We start from the raw sequence: 18,555 nt of genomic DNA on the forward strand, positions 1-18,555 counted from the left end.
CTCTGCTGGATGCCATTAGTCCTAATGAGGACAGACCATCTTGAGTGATTCATACTGAGTAATTGGCTTCATGTGTCTTGGACCCTAACTAGTTAGTGAATACACTCCCCTTATTCTGGTCCTCCTCTCTCTATGGCGGCTGCATTCATGCTTAGCTGTTCATGATTTAATATATGAGAAGGATCAATAACCATGAAATATGACATAATAAGTTATATGAAATCATTTCAGTCCCAATCAGTATAACTCACTAATTTCAATGCATACGCACAGTACATTTGTGCTTGTGAGTGAAGATGGTGAATTGTGTGTGTGTGTGTGTGTGTGTGTGTGTGTGTGTGTGTGTGTGTCTGTGTGTGTGAGAGAGAGAGAGAGAGAGAGAGAGAGAGAGAGAGAGAGAGAGAGACTGTGAGTGAATACATCTTATGCACGAACAAGCATGTGTGCGGGCACGTGTATTTGTGTACATGCGTGAGTATTTTCCCTGAGTGCTCTGCATATGTCATAGTGGGCACTCGGAGTGGGATGGCCTGAAAAGGGCATGGTTATGTAAGCAGCATGATGCCCAGAGACCTGGAAGGAAGACACACTGGCACGTTCCAGTAGACACAGTAGCAGTGCATAGCCTGGGATGTGGACCTGGGCCCTCTGCTGGTGAAAACAGCTCACTGCACCACACAGAGATCAGCGGCTACACTTTAGAGATAATACGAGTCAAAGAAGAAACAGCATCGGAAACAAACTCAAAACCTTTAAACATTAAAAAGGCCACTTTGAACTTAAGTGCAAGCTGCAGTGGTGCTAATTCAACAATTCAGTTCAGTTGCAGGCTTTTGGTTTGAGGACCAATATGCGTTTACTCATTGAACCAACAAGCAACACATATTTATTGCTCAGTCTTACAGCTTAGGTGGCACTGGATTCCACATAACTAAAATCTTAAAATGGCTTCACAAGCTCTTGGAGTAATTAAGAAAGCAGTTAGCTGATTGGTTTGCTTAAAATTCCTATTTTCTGTCTAAGCAATATGAACTACCTCAGCAGTGACAGGAGGCAAATATAGTGGTCATTCCAAAAAGGGGTTTCCATCTACAAGGTACTTAAGATGCTGATGCTGTTTGTTTGTTTGTTTGTTTTGTCTGGTTTGTTTTCACTGTAGATGAGTATGTAGGAAATTGTATGAACACTCTCTGCTCTGTCCACAGCCTCACACTGCTCTCTGCTCTCTACTGTCCCACCTGCTTCTGCCCAGTGGTGTTTCCTTTCTGTTCTGACATTGTGTTCTCCATCCCTCTCTCTCTCTCTCTCTCTTACTCTATCTCTCTTCCTCTCTCTCTCTCTCTCTCTCTCTCTCTCTGTCTTTATGACCTGTTGTTTCTGCCATCACGGTCTGGTCCGCAGCTGTTGGATGCCAGGAGGACTAAGGTTTGTGGCTATGTTTGCAACCGCAGCTGAGGGTGCAGAACATAGAGTGCCACCCAGCGGTGTGTGTAGTGTGTTTTTTGGTCCTGATCTATCTGGTTTCTCCCCTGCCACGCTCCCTGTTATCCCAGTACTGGACCACTTTCCTGTGTGTTAAATATCTCCCAAATCCACTCTAGATCTGTAGAGCACTTTGTATCTCCAACTACTTTATACCCTCAGTATAGTTTTACAACACTAGACTGACTGATTTAGGTATAGAGTCTAGAGTTGTATTTAAGTGCTAGAGTTGTATTTAATACTTACCTGCCACCATTTTCCCTTTTTGTTTGTCAGTGTATTCTCTTTATATTGTGGCCATTTTGTAATACTCTCCACTGGCCCTGATGTCAGTGCATCATTTCTTAGAGGTTAATCACCAAGCTTATTCCTGCACTGCGTTTCAAGTACATTTTTTGTAACATCATAGAAATGTGGTAGTGCTGAAGAGGGCGTCATGTGGCAGTTTAAACAGGAGGTCCCACCACAGTGCCCTCTGCTGGGAAGGAGAGGTAGTGCGGCCACAGGCAGGACTGAGGAGTTGATGATGCGCTCCACTTCCTGCAGAGCCTGAGGCTCGAGTCCATAACCAGGCTCTCAGCTGCTTCAGCCTCTCGTCCGCTCATACCCATCCCTTCCACACAGTCACCTCATCCTCTCATCCCTCTCTGCATCTCTCCATCTCTCCATCCTTCTCTCTATCTCTCTTTCTCCTTTGTGGTCAAAACCACTCACTGATTCACTGGACCAGCTTAACTGATCAACGATTAACACGATGTCTGGATCGTTTCTCCTGTCATATAGTTTGACTGTGTTTCACTACTGTCCAGGCAGCACCTGATCCCGAGGATGCTGAAGTGGAGAAAAAAAACAGCTTCTGTCCTGTTCTTTCCCCTGTTTCCTGTGTTTGTGATTGTGATGTTGTAGCATGTTGATCATACGTCAAAACAGTTGAGTTTGACATATGAAATTGTTTCTAAATACACTTTATTCGGAGGGAGAATGAGCCCATTCACCAACCGTTCTTATTAAGACATTTGTTCTTAAAACCCAGTCACGCATTTTTTACGAAGATTCTGATATTCAAAAATGTTTTCTTGTTCTTAGGTAAGAACAGAATCTATGAACACTCAAAAGCACTCTTACGCACATTTGAAAATTGGCTTGTTTGTTCAAAATAAATGGTTATTGCATTTTCATCATTTCTGCAGGTGTAAGATATAATAGAATTTAAATGACAAGTACATATTTTTAATAAAAATATAATCATTTTTTAATAAAATAAATTCCACTATTTTACAAAGCATTAAAGTATTTAGAAATAAATGAACACAACAAATAACACCTTTTTTACTTTTTATACTACTAAATATAACAACTCATTTACTGTTCAATTCCTGCAGCAGTGCTTTTACTTCAAAGCATGTGTCATATACGGTAATCAAATTGTCTTGCTCATGTAGTGTATAATTTACGGTAGAATTAAAAGCTGGTGCCTCAGCTTCAATTTATATGCACACGGCCCTGCAGTATTATGCCCTTTTATGGGGATTGAGAGGGCGTTTACCTATGCTAATTAAGAACAATCGGCACGCCATGTCAATTTAAGAAGAAATTGGATTTAGCATGATAAGAACAAAAATGTGAATGATTCTGAGGTTTAAGAACACCTTTGTGAATCTGCTTAAGAGTTTTCGTGGGAAAATGTCTTAGGAAGATATTGGTGAATGAGGCCGAATCTTTATTGATCAGTTTAGGTAAATTCTGTATTAATTGAAATCATGTTTATTAATCATATGCATGTGACTATATATCATTGTAATAGCTGGAAGACTACTGTTTCTCTAGTGCCTTCCACAGAAAACAAGTATACAATTGGTAGTTGATACCAATTTAGTCACAGTTGAATATTTTCTTATCCTCTTTGTCTGGTTCAAACACAAGAGCTAGACCTTGTGTGTGGTTTGCTTAAAAAATGATGTACCACTATGATACTGACACCTTTGGTCATTGTGTGGACTATCAGACAATCTAGTGCATATTTATTTGGAATAGTTGCAGTATTTTAAGAGTAGCCTACATTCAGTGAGAGTGTTTAGTGTTTGTAGGGTGCAGCATGTGTGTGGATTTTAGACTTTGATTCCTCTCCCTGGCATGCCTAGGAACCAAAGGATGTAAATACCACATACTAGCTGAGTGTACATGTTAACTATCCAAATGATGTCCACGTGTCAAGCTGTTCCTCTCTCTGCTAACTCTGTTTGTGTATCTATCGGCCTCTGTCTTCCTCCTTTCGTCATTCCGTCCCTCTTTTTTCTCCTCTCTTTTCTCCTCTCCTCCCTCTTCTCTTCAATTCAGCACCTGCAGCTGACCATACAGGCCTTGCAGGACGAGTTGCGTACTCAGAGGGACCTCAACCAGCTGCTGCAGCAGGAGAACAGCGGGCGCATGGGCGGCAACGACCACTTCACCACCATCGAGCTGACCGAGGAGAACTTCCGGCGGCTGCAGGCCGAGCACGACCGGCAGGCCAAAGAGCTCTTCCTGCTGCGCAAGACGCTGGAGGAGATGGAGCTGCGCATCGAGACGCAGAAGCAGACGCTGGGCGCGCGCGACGAGTCCATCAAGAAGCTGCTGGAGATGCTGCAGAGCAAGGGCCTGGCGACGGGCGGCCGCGCCTCCGAGGAGGAAGAGCAGGAACGGGCGCGGCGCATCGCCGAGGCCGAGGCCCAGCTCAGCCACCTGGAGGTCATCCTGGACCAGAAGGAGAAGGAGAACATCCACTTGAGAGAGGTCAGTCCCGAGAGAGAGAAAAGCAGAAAGAGACGACCTCCCCCTGACTACCATTTCTGTAAAGGGGTTGTGGAGTTACCGTATCAATGCGGCAAAGATTTTGGATAGAGGACCAGTAGCGCAGCCCTAAGAAGACACAAAGGAAGAGACAACCTGCACGCACACACACACACACACACACACACACACACACACACACACACACACACACACACACTCTCAAACACGCGCACGCACACACACACACACTCATATACACACACACACTGTAATAAACTGGTAATATGTACAGAGCCGTTTGGGAGATATTAGATTGACACAATGATTAAAGTTGAAATTATACCTGAAATGATTAAATAACCCCTAATTAATTGCTTTTGAAAATGGGAGACCATTCCAAGAGTCTGATCTGTGGGATAGAGAGGTCGGGGGATGATAATAGTCAGAGTAATGGAGATACACAGACAAATGTGAAGTTACGTCTGAACTTGCAGGAGCTTCATCGGAGGAACCAGCTCCACCAGGACCCCAGCAAAACGAAAGCCCTGCAGACCATCATCGAGATGAAGGTGAGACCGCAATCTCAACTGCAAAGCTGGTACAATGACTGGAGAATGACATGAGATATGGTACTGCCGCAATCAGAAAAACAGCAACTTTGGCTTTCATCCATTATAGTGAATTATCACTGAATTAGACTTTCATTCTTACTTAAACGGGTTAGAATCTAATCTTAGATAATGCTCAAATAATATGAAGGTAAAATGATAGGCGAATAAAGCAGAGTAAACCCTGTGGCCAGAGAAGTTCAGCAGAAGCCCTTTTCCCCTCATCAGCCAGCAGCAGTGTGGCTTCTCTGAGCTTCTGGAGGCAGCATAGCCCTTACATCGCTGTCTAAAAATAAGATATGACCTCATCCCTCTCTCTCCTCTCTCTCATCCTCCTTTCTTCTTCTCTGTCTCTCTATCTGTCTTTCGTTTATAGATGTGCACGCTCACACACACACACACACACACACTCACACATGCATCCACACAAGTGCACACACACCCACACACATACACACACACATACTCACAAACACACCTCCTAGTCTCATGTGATTGGTGCTTCTGTGCAATACCCAGAGTGCCTGGCTGTAAGCACATGACCCAGGGGAGCCTCAACAGCCTTGTTAATTCAGCGTCTGCTGTTGATCATTTGTCTCCATGTTTCCTCTGAAGAAAGAAAAACAGATCAGAGAGAAAAAAGAAAGAGAGAGAGAGAGGGAGAGGGAGAACTTCAGCTTCCCTACTGGTCTGTGCTCACTCTGACAGCAGCTAACTTTCCTCTCATCCTCTCCCCCGTCCATCGATCCATCTCCATGGTGATGATCAGGTGTGCTCACCACTCATTTACGCTTGGTGAGCGGGGAGCTAGCACAGCCCTGTGAATTCTCTAGGTGCAGGTTGTTTGTCTCTCTGTGTGTGTGTGTGTGTGTGTGTGTGTGTGTGTGTGTGTGTGTGTGTGTGTGTGTGTGTGTGTGTGTGTGTGTGTGTGTGTGTGTGTGTGTGTGTGTGCGCGCGCGAGAAAGAGGGCGATGGTTGGGAAAGTGAAGAGGCGAGCAGGAAGAGAGAGTTTTAGAGGCATCTAGAAAAGAAGCGGGATGTGCAGTGCTGCACAGTGACATGTGCAGTTTCCCACCATCACTCAGGTATAGGGAGACGCTCCTGTCACTCTTCCTCTTTCCACATCATACGTGTACGTGTTCGATGCTAAAAGCTAACTGCTAAGACTTGTGCTACTAACTGCTAAGACTTGCACTACTAACTGTTAAGACTTGCACTACTATTGCTTTTGAGATTCAGGATATGTTAGCACATTAGAATGCTACAGCTGGTCATGTAGAATCAGTAATCTGTATGGTCAATTTATGAAAGTACAATACTTCAGTTTTCAGAAGTGTGGACTGCATTGCAATAACCATGCAATCTTAGTAGGCACAATTATGTCATAGTTTTAAAGCTTTATGAAATTAAAATTGTTATTGACATGGCAATGCAAATACTTTTTGCAGTGTATTTTAAATGGGTCAAGAAACACATAAAAGAGCATGTATGGGTCTGCAGTGGCTCTTCTCTGCAGTTTTCTCCCTCTCTCTCCATCTCTCTCTCTCTCTCCAGCTCTCCCTCTCTCTCCATCTCTCTCTCTCCCTCCAGCTCCCACTTAGTGCTCCCACTGGTTCTGTTCATCTTCTGTAGTGGTCTGGCTTTTTTCCCGTCAGAGCTCTTGATAGCCGCCCGAGCCCCGGTCAGGGCTAGTCCCTGAAGTTCATGAGCAGATAGATGGCGAGTGAGCGCGATAGATGGAGAGTTGAAGGAAGGGGTGGTTCTCTCTCTCTCTCTCTCTCTCTCTCTCTCTCTCTCTCTGGGCTCTGCATCTCTGGGAGATGGAGCATGGCTAATCTCAAAGACGGGCTATTATTTATTTAAAAAGCTGTGAAGTCAACGCTGCTCTCACAGTTGCAGTCCAGAGAGCATAGGGAAGCTTTGCGCTCACTTTGTTTGTGGGGTTTTTGTTTCTCCCCGGTTCCCGCTTCCCACTTTGCTTCCCGCTTCCCTCTTCCTCTACTTTGCTGCGGTTGATCTCTAGTGCCAGGGCTGGATGTGTGCGCAATTCTTCCAAATGGTGATTAGCCAAATAATCCTTTCGGAGCGGAGAAAAGAGAGGATTTATTTTGTTTTTCGCCATAAAATGCTGCAGTTTCTCTCTCTCTCTCTCTCTCTTTTGTTTAGCCCTCTCATCTGCAAGATGAAACTCCTCTTGACTACTTCAAATGCTTTCTCTCATCTCTCTCTTTTCTCTACCTCTCTCTCACACACTGTCTGTCTGTACTTCTCTCTCTCTCTCTCTCTCTCTCTCTCTCTCTCTCGCAGGTGTCTTATGTAAGATGATTTGAATTCTGCTCGCCCACCATTGCAGGAGTATTTTCTTGTGTGCCGTGTGTTTAGAAATGGTTGCTTTGCTCTGCTCTCCTCTGGCTTCGTGCAGGACACCAAAATCGCCTCCCTGGAGCGCAACATTCGCGACCTGGAGGACGAGATTCAGATGCTGAAGGCCAACGGCTTGCTGAACACCGAAGACCGCGAGGAGGAGATCAAACAGATGGAGGTGTACAAGAACCACTCCAAGTTCATGAAGACCAAGGTACTCCTGCCACTCATGCCACAGCACTTTAGCACTCATACCCACTGACAGCATGGTATCAGAATCACTAGGGAAAGCCCAGCAGTAATAGTATCACCTCAGATATTGTGCATGCTGAAATCTCCATTGCGGAGCCATGAAACTGTCAACGCTAGTATGAGATCTGCATCTATTAGCGAGGAGATGAGCTGGCAGCTGTCACGCTGGCACGCTAGAGCAACATGTGTCTGTGTTTGTCAACATAGAAGAGGGCATGCTGTACTGTAGACTGGGAAGATTCACCTCAGGTCTTCATAAATAGCGCCAAACAAGCAGCAGTGAAAGCAGAGCTTAATCTCAAGCGCTCTTGTCTTTAGTTTTGTGATATCTACTGGCAGCCTTGTGCATGGATTTTGACATGGTACAGTTTGTGAGTTTCCTGCACATACAGGCGAGAGTGTGTTTCCCACAGCATGGCTTATTTTTAGACAGCACAGCCCAAGCCTCTTCTCAGCTTTTACTTCTTGTGTATCTGTGTGTGTCAGGTTGGAGGCTTTTTAGCCTGCTGTAATCGTATCATGGCTTACAGCTATGTGCATTCCACGTTTGGAGTTGTCCCCATTTCGCTGCTAGTTCCCTCCTCAGCTGCAGCTGTAATTCTGTCGGTTTTACTTTGTGTCATGACAACATTGTTTGCACCTGTGTGTGTGTGTGTGTGTGTGTGTGTGTGTGTGTGTGTGTGTGTGTGTGTGTGTGTGTGTGTGTGTGTGTGTGTGTGTGTGTGTGTGTGTGTGTGTATGCTTTTTTACTTTGTATCATGACAACATTGTTTGCACCTGTGTGTGTGTGTGTGTGTGTGTGTGTGTGTGTGTGTGTGTGTGTGTGTGTGTGTGTGTGTGTGCTTTTTCATTTTGTGTCATGACAATATTGTTTGCACCTGTTAGAAAGAGTTGATTGATTTGGATAGGATAGTGATGGATGTCTATGTGTATATGAGAGAGTGAAAGTGTATGTGTTTATGCGTGAACGTGTTAGTGTAATTATGTATGTGTGTGTGTGTGTGTGTGTGTGTGTGTGTGTGTGTGTGTGTGTGTGCGCACATGTGTGCGTGCTTGTTTACAGTGTATGCTTGTATGGACATCTCTGTAGCACCTAAGAGAGAGTGGGAGACAAATGTGTGTATGTACACAGTGTGTCTGTGTGTGTGTGTGTGTGTGTGTGTGTGTGTGTGTGTGTGTGTGTGTGTGTGTGTGACTGTGTCTCTGTGTGTGTGTGTGACTGTGTCTGTGTGTGTGTACAGTAAGTAGCGTTGCTGTTAACAGGCAGCATGCGAGGGGCATCGGGGAGGATTGTTGTGTTATTTTTAGCTGCTCTTTCATCCATCATAGATAAAGGTGATGTATAATAGATGATGAATGCAGGGGCCCGGTGGAGAGCTTGAGCATCAGTGGCATAGCTCAGCTTAGCTTGGCCCGTCACCCAACATGGAGGAGGCGCTCTCGCCCTCATAGTCTCTTATGCACGCACCGAGAGATGACGTATATGCTAGACATGCTCCCCTGCTTACATGACATGCAAACACACATTGCACACATTACACACCCACCACCATGCATTCAAATTACGATACAAACCATTGTTGCAAATGCTACTAGGTAGGTTTCACTCGCACACATGCTATGCAAATGAACTCCATAATGTGCTAGCATGTTGTGACTCATGTGTTTCATTCTGTGCCCCCGTCATTCTGCAGATTGACCAGCTGAAGCAGGAGCTCTCAAAGAAAGAGTCAGAGCTGCTGGCCCTGCAGACCAAGCTGGAGACTCTGAACAACCAGAACTCGGACTGCAAGCAGCACATTGAAGTGCTCAAAGAGTCCCTCACTGCCAAGGAGCAACGTGCTGCCATCCTTCAGACTGAGGTCTTTCCTCCCTTTCTTTGTCGTTTTTTTTTTGTTTTTATTTATTAAGGACCATGTACAATTTTAAACATAAATGTTGCCATTTGATACATTGTACCAGAGTTAGCCACAGACTAATTTACATCTGCAGTCCCCTGGCAGGGCACAATAGCAAAAAAAAAAACGTACAGTCAAAATCCCTCTACACTCTGCGGCTCACTGGCGCGTGTTACACTAGCATAGTGCGCAGTTTCATAATAAAGCCTTTGACTTCCCTTGTTGAGTAGTAGTACAGAACAGACCAATCACTGAGATATTAAAAATGCTTAAAATATGATCTTCTTTAGAGGCTCAGGAAAACTTGGCAAACTACTGCACAGGAAATAAGCAGTGACAGTGTAAGTTGTATGTGTTCCAAAGTGATAAAGCAGTATTCATTTAGGAGATATGCTTTTTAGGAAATGAACAGCTGCTTGGCCTACCTCTCAGGAACTCCTGTCTTGCAGACTTGCAGAATGAGGATATTACGGGGAATGCTGAGAACTGTGCCAACTCCTCTTGACTTTATCTGTTACTCTGAAAGTATCATTTGTTTGCTGAACTTTCTCAGCCACTTGTGGAACAGGACACTGATACTGTATATTGATTCTTACGGGCGTTCTTCTAGAGTTAGCTTATAGTTGATAAACTGTGTAAATAGGAAAAACAAAGGTAATTAGGTGATATATAAGTAGGTTTAGAGGGTAAATGCTTTGATAAAGTAAATGCATGACTTTACATTTCTAGCTTGAATTCAAGAATGTACCTGCAAGAGCCTGAGAATGGCGCATGTTGTCCATGCTGCCGGTGGGCTACTTAGTGACTGTAAAATTAAGAGAGTCCAACTTCATCTTTTCCGTCACTTTGATTTTCTACAACCAAATGTACACACTAAACCTTTATGAAATGAAGCTCTAGTTCTCCATTTTGAACTGGTAGCGTTTCCTGTGTCATTGAGCCAGGAGGTCACGCACAGGGACACGTAAAAAGACAAAAGAAGTTGCCAAACTGAGTGACCACTGTAAATGTGTGCTGCCCTGCAGGTTGATGCCCTGCGACTGCGTCTGGAGGAGAAGGAGTCCTTCCTCAACAAGAAGACTAAGCAGCTGCAGGACCTGACTGAGGAGAAGGGCACTCTGGCCGGCGAGATTCGAGACATGAAGGACATGCTGGAGGTCAAGGAGAGGAAGATCAATGTCCTTCAGAAGAAGGTGAGTGAGGCTTGCTGAGGGAGAGAGAGAGAGAGGAGAGAGAGAGAGAGAGAGAGACAGAGAGAGAGAGAGAGACAGAGAGAGAGAGAGAAACGTCTTCAAAGTCTTCCAGAAGAAGGTGAGTGAGGCTTGCTGATGGAGAGAGAGCGGAGAGGCAGAGAGAGAGATAGATAGAGAGAGAGAGAGAGAGAGAGAGAGAGAGAGAGAGAGAGAGAGAGAGAGAGAGAGAGAGAAACGTCCTCCAGAAGAAGATGAGGCCTACTGGGGGAGAGAGAGAGAAAGAGGAAGAGATAGAGAGATAGAGGGAGGAAAGAAAAAGGGAGACGGAGAAGAGGGCTGGCTCTGCCGCACCTCTGATGGGTTTGTCTGCCCCTGGGGTATATCACCTCACAGTCCACACAGAGCTGAGAGGGGAAGTATTAGATTCATGCAGCCAGTTTTGATCTGTGCAGCACTTTACGGAGAGAACCAGGGGACAGGAAGCAGTGGGCTGCTCACCCAGAGGTGAAGGGGGACAGCGAGGCCACTGAGCTGAAATCTGGATAGTGATGCAGAAAGAGCCTGTTCTATATATATAGCGGCAGAAGAGCTCCCCTTTCCCCCTCGGTCACCTCTCGGTCACCACTCCCCTGTCTGCACTTTGGGTCCCTACAGCCGCCATCGCAGGAAATCTTTTTCATGACATTTTATGACTTAAAATACATGGGACAATGTGAATCTTGACCTCTTTGCCTCAGTAAGTTCCGGATTCTTCTACAGCCCGAAATGTACAGACATGATGCGTCATTCTAAAAGCCCTCCAAAAATTCAGTTACTTCAGGAGTTATTTTAGTCTTTGTTGCTATGATGCCTCCCTGGTTTCTTCACCTTTGATGTCTTTTCTTTTTGTCTTGCTTCTCTGTCATGTACACACACACACACACATACTCACACACTCACTCTCTCTCTTTCACACCCACACACACACACACACACACACTCCCTCTCTCTCTCTCTCTCTCTCTCTCTCTCTCTCTCACTCACACACACACACACACACACACACACACTCTCTCTTTCACACTCTCACACACACACACACACACACACACACACACACACACACACACACACACACACACACACACACACACACACACACACACACACACACACACACACACACATTCTCTCTCTCTCGTTCTCTGTCTCTCTCTGTCTTACACACACACACACACACACACACACACACACACACACACACACGACTCCTTACAGATTGAGAATCTCCAGGAGCAGCTGCGGGATAAGGACAAGCAGCTAGGGAACCTGAAAGACCGAGTGAAGTCTCTGCAGACTGACTCCAGCAACACGGACACGGCTCTGGCCACCCTGGAGGAGGCGCTCTCCGAAAAGGTCTTCTGAAAACGACGCTCAGTAGCACTATCAAACGACGACTCAAGGATTCGTGGATTTTTATTTGTCACATGCGTAGACAGTATTGTAAAACATGTAGTGAAATGGCATTAGGTGCTCAACCTCTTCCCGTGCAGTGGTGTCCTGAGGGACCACCAACTATATACAAAGACAAAGAAAGATTAAGAAGATTTAATTAAGAGTGAGAGAGCGGTGGCGTGTGTGTAGTGTGTGTAAGTGCAGTTTGTCAAGTTCATGTAGTGTAGTTTAAAAAAGGTTTGTTTGTGGTTAGGATCCAGATGGCCTGAGGATAGAAAGTCCTCTTCAGTTAATTTTGGGTTGGTTTGGATACAAAATGGAAAAAAATATGAAATATTATTTTATCTTTTTTATGACATCATTCAAAATGAGAATGACACAATTTACAAGAAAGGTAAAGTTTTATGAAGCTTTTTAGCTTCTGAGTGAGTAATTAGAGGGGTATAGGTGAGATATATTAATGTACACAGATGCTACAGAGGGGGCATATTAGGGCACACTTCAGTAACTTTTGGCCAACTACATTTCACAAAGTTATTCTTGGGTATAGTTACTCTGTATTTGTTACCAGGAATACCTTGTGTGTGAAAGTATGGTGTCAAGTGGCTTTGAAAGGTATTTATGTTATATGAGGATGTATCCCATATTATGATAGACAACAGTATGAGTTGTTGACTTTATAAGATATAGATTAGTTACAACAGAACCTCTCTGCTCTAATGAAATGGGCAGATGTGAATGTCAAGTGCCATGTATACACTATTTACATCCCACTTGTCTCTCCCAGGAGCGCATAATTGAGAGGCTTAAGGATCAGAGAGAGAGGGAGGATCGTGAGCGCCTGGAGGAGGTGGAGGCCTACAAAAAAGAGAACAAGGACCTCAAGGAGAAGGTCGGCACCTTGCAATTGGAGTTAACTGATAAAGAGGTGAGATCATACTGCATGTTTATTCTTTAGATTGTACAAATGTTGAGTCTGGTTTCAGCCATGGCAGACAGGGTGTTAGATTTTGTATATGTAATGTAATGTATATGTGCTAGGAATCTATGCCTTCTGTACCCTTAAAAAAATAAACTACTATAGAAATCTTCTCTTGTAAGGGTAAGAGTAACTTGTGTTTAATCTGCGTTCTCCAGTCCAGTCTGATTGACCTGAAGGAGCATGCCTCCTCACTGGCCTCCTCAGGCCTTAAGAAGGACTCCAAACTGAAGTCCCTGGAGATTGCCATCGAGCAGAAGAAGGAGGAGTGCAGTAAGTTGGAAACACAGTTGCAGAAGGTATGTCCTCCTTGTATTTGTATCTGAAGTTTGTGTGTGTGTGTGTGTGTGTGTGTGTGTGTGTGTGTGTGTGTGTGTGTGTGTGTGTGTGTGTGTGTGAGCATGTGTGTGTGTATCATACTTTATTAATTTTGTTACAGGTATGGCGAATTAATAACCTCTATAATGACCTCTTATTGACCTTCAAAAACAAAGATTTGCAAAACCTAGAATTAGGTGTGATTACACATTAGATAGGAATAGGCTCTAACTAACATGCATGCGTGCTTGTTGTCCTGTCTCCAAATTGTTACATTTTCAGTAACATGTTAGCACTGTTGTGAGGATACTTCATGGCACCCCGAGTGATATTTCCCCTCTGGATTTCTTGGCTACGGCATTGGGTATACTTCTCATATTGGGTTACATAAGCAATTTGCAATGGCTTGTAAACTGTGTTTTCAAATGAGGATTGGAATTGCAAAATGGCTTAACACCCACTTGGTGGACAAATTATGTTAATTCAGAACAAATATCAGAGGATGTATGAAAAAAAACGAGTCTCAGCATCACAAACGTAGCTATTACTCTGACTGAAAATGATTTCACAGTTCATCTGGTCAAGTGTATAATAAGCAAGCTGTCATAAACCAGAGATCCACCTGAGTTGTATGCCTATCCACAGCATTTCATAGATGGAATGTTTACATAAAAAATCCCAAACTCTGCTAAAAATACCTCACTGCAGAGTACAGCATTTCATCTTTACCCACCATGTTACCTGAATTATGCCTCTCATTGAATATCCCATTTGCCTGGATTGCAAAATATATGCTGAAATGAGCTTGCCACATTTGATAGCGGAATGCTAATAACAGTGCTAACCCTGTCTTACAAATCTTCCCTTATTCCTTCCCCTCACGCTCCCCCCTCCCAATGATCCCTCCCTCCCTCTGCGATGTAGCAAGCAGAGCAGCTGTTCAGTCAGATGAGCAACCCTGTAAGTGCCTTCATAGAATTTTGCAGCACATATTGAAAGAACGAGGACACCAACATGTTGGGATTCTTTCTGTGTCCTGTTGTTAGAGGAAGGCTCACGTTACTGTGTGTTGCACCTCCATCTAAAATGCATGTGTGCACTGTTGCTGCTGAAGGCCATGCCACGCTGCCAGACTGTTTGCACACACTCACACTCTCACACACACTCACACTGTATACTAGCATTAGCACTTAATATTTAGAATGATCATTTGCTCTATTCATTATAGTCAGGTTATGATTTGTTTCACGTGAACATGATTTATGCGGTTAGCATAATTGCTCCACATTTAGCTATCATCTTGCTTGCATGTGAAAAGTAACATAGTGATGCGATGTAGTGATGTGTAGTGATTTTATATAAACTGTCCTCTCTCAACACATTGCTGTTCTCTGAACTATTCAAAAGCATTGTTACCTACAGAATTTGACAGTGACAGTTTATGAACTATATAAGTATAGTATAAGTATAAGTATATATATTATCAAATCTATACTTTGAAATCATAGAAAAACACAAGGAAACCCAAACACACAGTCAGTGTTGTTTGTACTCAGTAGCAGTGCATTGGCATATTAGCTAATTGTGGATAACATTTTTATCAAGCTGGTTTTGGGGGAGCTGGATCCTTCCTCAATTTTCATCAGACTTACTAGACAATCACACACGTACACACACAAAAAAAAAAAAAACTGTCACATTGAAAGCATTTCACAAGATTCACTGAGTGCATGGGGTGCTTTCGGCATGCTTTAATGTTTGCTACTAATATTTTTACTCTATGATTTTTACTTTTTTATGCTAAAACACATTCAATTTAGCAGAATTTCTACAGGAGCAGGATTGAGAGCGCTGTTGACTGCTGAAATATTGTGTGTTGTTTTGTGTGCCTGTAGTTATGCTGGTGCTGGGTGGAGTGAAGTGTCTGTTATGTTTTAGTACCTCTCTTGTCTCTTGGTGAATTGTTCTCATCCTCTGTTGTTGTGGCATCTCTACTTTTCCAGGCTGTGGTGTTGTGTAGTAGCCATATTCTTTGTTGTCACTTTTGTGTTTCTTTTTATTGTAGCTTTACTGTGTTTTATTGATGGCAATTTGAAACAAAGCCCAGCTTGCAGGTTCACCACCTTCATTTTGTGTGACAACAGCCATTGAAGCACACATCTGTTGTATATACTATATGTAGATTAACTTACTTTTTTTTTAAATGTAGATGATCTTGATTTTATACTATATGTAGATGATCTTGTTTTTTATACTATATGTAGATGATCTTGTTTTATATAATATATGTAGATGATCTTGTTTAAATTAACTATAGAATATGCACATGTACTTCTTAATCACTGAAGAATCAATTTCTGAAGGATTAATCTTAAACCATTGCACTCTAATGTTGCACACCTGGTCTATGTAATACATTTGTTGTGTCTGATTGTCCACTCTTGGGAGAATGTTAAGCCTCTGTGACACCGGGGCTATGATGTTGCCTTGCAGAAGGCACACGAGGTGGATCATCAGAGTTCCCGTGGCAACCCTGACTTTATGGATCGGGTGAAGCTCCTGGAAAAGGAGGTGACGTTCTACAAGGAGGAGTCTGGGAAATCCCAGGCGGAGGTGGAGAGACTGCTGGAAATCCTCCGTGAAGTTGAGACAGAGAAGAACGACAAGGACAAGAAGATTGCTGAACTCGAAAGGTACACCTCATGCATTTGTCATGCTTAAAATCTCTGTGGAAAATCAGTTGTGCACTGGAAATTAAGATTGAATTAGATTCAATTTAATTAACACCATAGTCATCCAACCTGCTCTTACCATTACTTGCAATGCTTTTTGGCCATGATTTTAGATGTGTAATCTACTAGCTAGATCTTCAGGCCTAGCTCAGAGACCAAAAGACTTGAAGATTGTTCAAATGCGTGTGAAAAAAAATGAAAAAGATTATGTTATATGGTGATATTAAAAGTCTACATAATTATAATGTATGATGATGATGATGATGATGATATTGATATTAACACGGCTGAGGATGGTGTTGCATGATACAGATAAGGAAGATCTCCTGTATGGTAAAACTACCATTTGATTTCTTTTTCCAATCATCTGAGATGGTTTAGGGAAGTGCTTTCTGCATCACACCGTGAGCTGTCTGCTTTAATAACAGATGACTGCATTGGGGTTTGTTTGCTAATGTGTAGGAGCTCCCTCTTTGTGTGTGTGTGTGGGGGGGGGGGCTTGTTTGTCAGTGCTTTGTGATCCTGCTGTCATGTTGTGACCTGTCAAGCCCAATCCTTTGAAAGCCTGACCTGGCCAGTGCACATGACCCTTATATGACCCTTAGCTTGTGACTGTGCATTTTTAATTTAACAAGAAAAAAAATCAACTAGCTTTGGCTGTGTTTTTTTGCTTTGTTTTGTAAGTAGAGTCAGTGACATACAACAGGGAAACTGCAGTCAGTGTGCTTGAGTCATGGATAGCTTTTTTTTCAAACTTCTCTCAGTATCCCATGACTATGCACCAACAAAATAAACTTGAAGATGTTATTACACAAGGTCTAGGTCCATAGAAAAGCACACATTAGAATAGGTAAAACTAATATGTTATTGTACATGCCCTAATTTGAAGGTCTACATTTTTGGTCACGAAAACACCAGCTTATTCTTCCTCAGTTGATGTAATGTTCTTGATTTGGGTACGTCAGTGGTATTATGCCTGTAGTGTATAAGTTAGAACCAATCACAGCAGCGTTTCATAATTTCCAACCTCCATACATTACTTGCACATAAGTATTATGAACCTCTAGCCCAGTGGTCCCCAAACTACGGCCCGCGGGCCGGATACGGCCCGCCACCTCATTTTGGGTGGTCCCCCAAAACATGTCCATGGTATATAGCATCCGGCCCGCACGGGAGTACAACATCGTCAAACTAAAACCTCCGCAATTTCCCCCATTCACTCTCTATGGCGAGTCTTAAAGGAACACGCCACCCAAAATCAGTAGTAATATATGTTCTTACCTTAACTTTCACGAGTTGAGTCATACCTCTCCCGCGCCGGTAGGTGCACTCAAACGCTCTGTCGCGCGGCGCGAATGTGTTAGCATGTTGCTATGCTAGCGGGCTCTGCCGTGGCCGTAGAGAGAGGAACATAGCAGTAATCAAACACCTCCATTTTTTCCCTACTTAAATACAGTTGCACAAGTAGTTGATAAAAATGTGTACGTCACACAACATGAAAAGTGGCGATTTTCCAAGCGAATAAACAGGAGAACTACAATGTGTGGCGCAATAGCACTTGGGAGTACTTCGACCTAGCGTGGTAATATTATTAACACCTAATTGTAGATCCTATCCACCACAGAGTTTAGAATCCATGCTGGATCGACCCTCAGCCTCTCCCTCCCCTCTGAGCGAGAGAGAGGCACACACACTAGAGATGCGCTGATGGGCTATTATTTCAACCATAACTGCATAGCAAAACTTATCATCCATCAGCCATCCATCAGCACCAAAGTTTGTTGACCAATTTTCAAAACTGCACCCGCCCACCATCCGTTGGTTGTTTTAATGTAGGCTATGGGTGATGCAGCGCTGCTGACGTGAGGCTAGAAAGCCCTTGCCTGTTCTAGAAAGACTGATCTAATGTAGCAAATATATTAAAAGGCTGAAGTCGTACATTGGCTAGGCCTATCCCCAGAATATCAGCAGCAAACTCAGTCTCTGTCGCGCAAAACAGTCTCCAAATAAAACGCACATCGGCCTGTTGCCTATTCTGCCAGCTTGTGACAATATATCGTCCAAAATGCTTGATTGCATTGCATTCTCCACATTTTTAGCTAAATTTTCATGTACCACATCAGCATTTTTGTTCAGTGAATCTTTTGTAAATTGCTTTACAATTACCGTCGGGCCCTTGTCAGCAGACTTCGGCTTGCCTCTTGCCACTATTCACTCCTTGTCTTCCGATGTCATTTCTGAGTCATCTACAGATGTTTACACACATTCACCTCCCTAAATAGAACCAACTTGACGTTGACTTCAACCTGTGTTATATCCTAGATGAGACTGCCTGGGTTATTTTGTTTAGATATTAGCCTATATATAAAACACATAATTGTAGCCTACCATTCAGGGAATAGGCATTTAAAAGAGAGACAGAGAGTAATATGACTCAGAAATGACATCGGGCGATGGCAGTGCGAGATGTTCAGAACGTAAGAGCTAAAACTTCTACAAACTCAATAACATCCACAGCGGAAA

General features: G+C 43.5%; 1 protein-coding gene across 1 annotated transcript in view; it reads left to right on the forward strand.

Moving 5' to 3' along the window:
* erc2 (ELKS/RAB6-interacting/CAST family member 2) overlaps window positions 1-18,555 on the forward strand; it is a 43,354-nt gene that overhangs the window by 13,845 nt on the left and 10,954 nt on the right. Inside the window, exons 2-10 of the mRNA XM_076269215.1 lie at window positions 3,820-4,254; window positions 4,749-4,823; window positions 7,285-7,440; window positions 9,173-9,340; window positions 10,402-10,569; window positions 11,827-11,964; window positions 12,791-12,931; window positions 13,141-13,281; window positions 15,797-15,993. Of these exons, the coding sequence (XP_076125330.1) occupies window positions 3,820-4,254; window positions 4,749-4,823; window positions 7,285-7,440; window positions 9,173-9,340; window positions 10,402-10,569; window positions 11,827-11,964; window positions 12,791-12,931; window positions 13,141-13,281; window positions 15,797-15,993 (1,619 nt within the window). The remainder of the gene's footprint in view (window positions 1-3,819; window positions 4,255-4,748; window positions 4,824-7,284; window positions 7,441-9,172; window positions 9,341-10,401; window positions 10,570-11,826; window positions 11,965-12,790; window positions 12,932-13,140; window positions 13,282-15,796; window positions 15,994-18,555) is intronic.

The sequence above is a fragment of the Alosa pseudoharengus genome, unplaced genomic scaffold (assembly GCF_046254945.1).
Source record: "Alosa pseudoharengus isolate Yale_2024_CS ecotype anadromous, Long Island Sound unplaced genomic scaffold, YU_APseudo_1.1 YU_APseudo_1.1_scf_5, whole genome shotgun sequence".
Classification (NCBI taxonomy): domain Eukaryota; kingdom Metazoa; phylum Chordata; class Actinopteri; order Clupeiformes; family Clupeidae; genus Alosa; species Alosa pseudoharengus.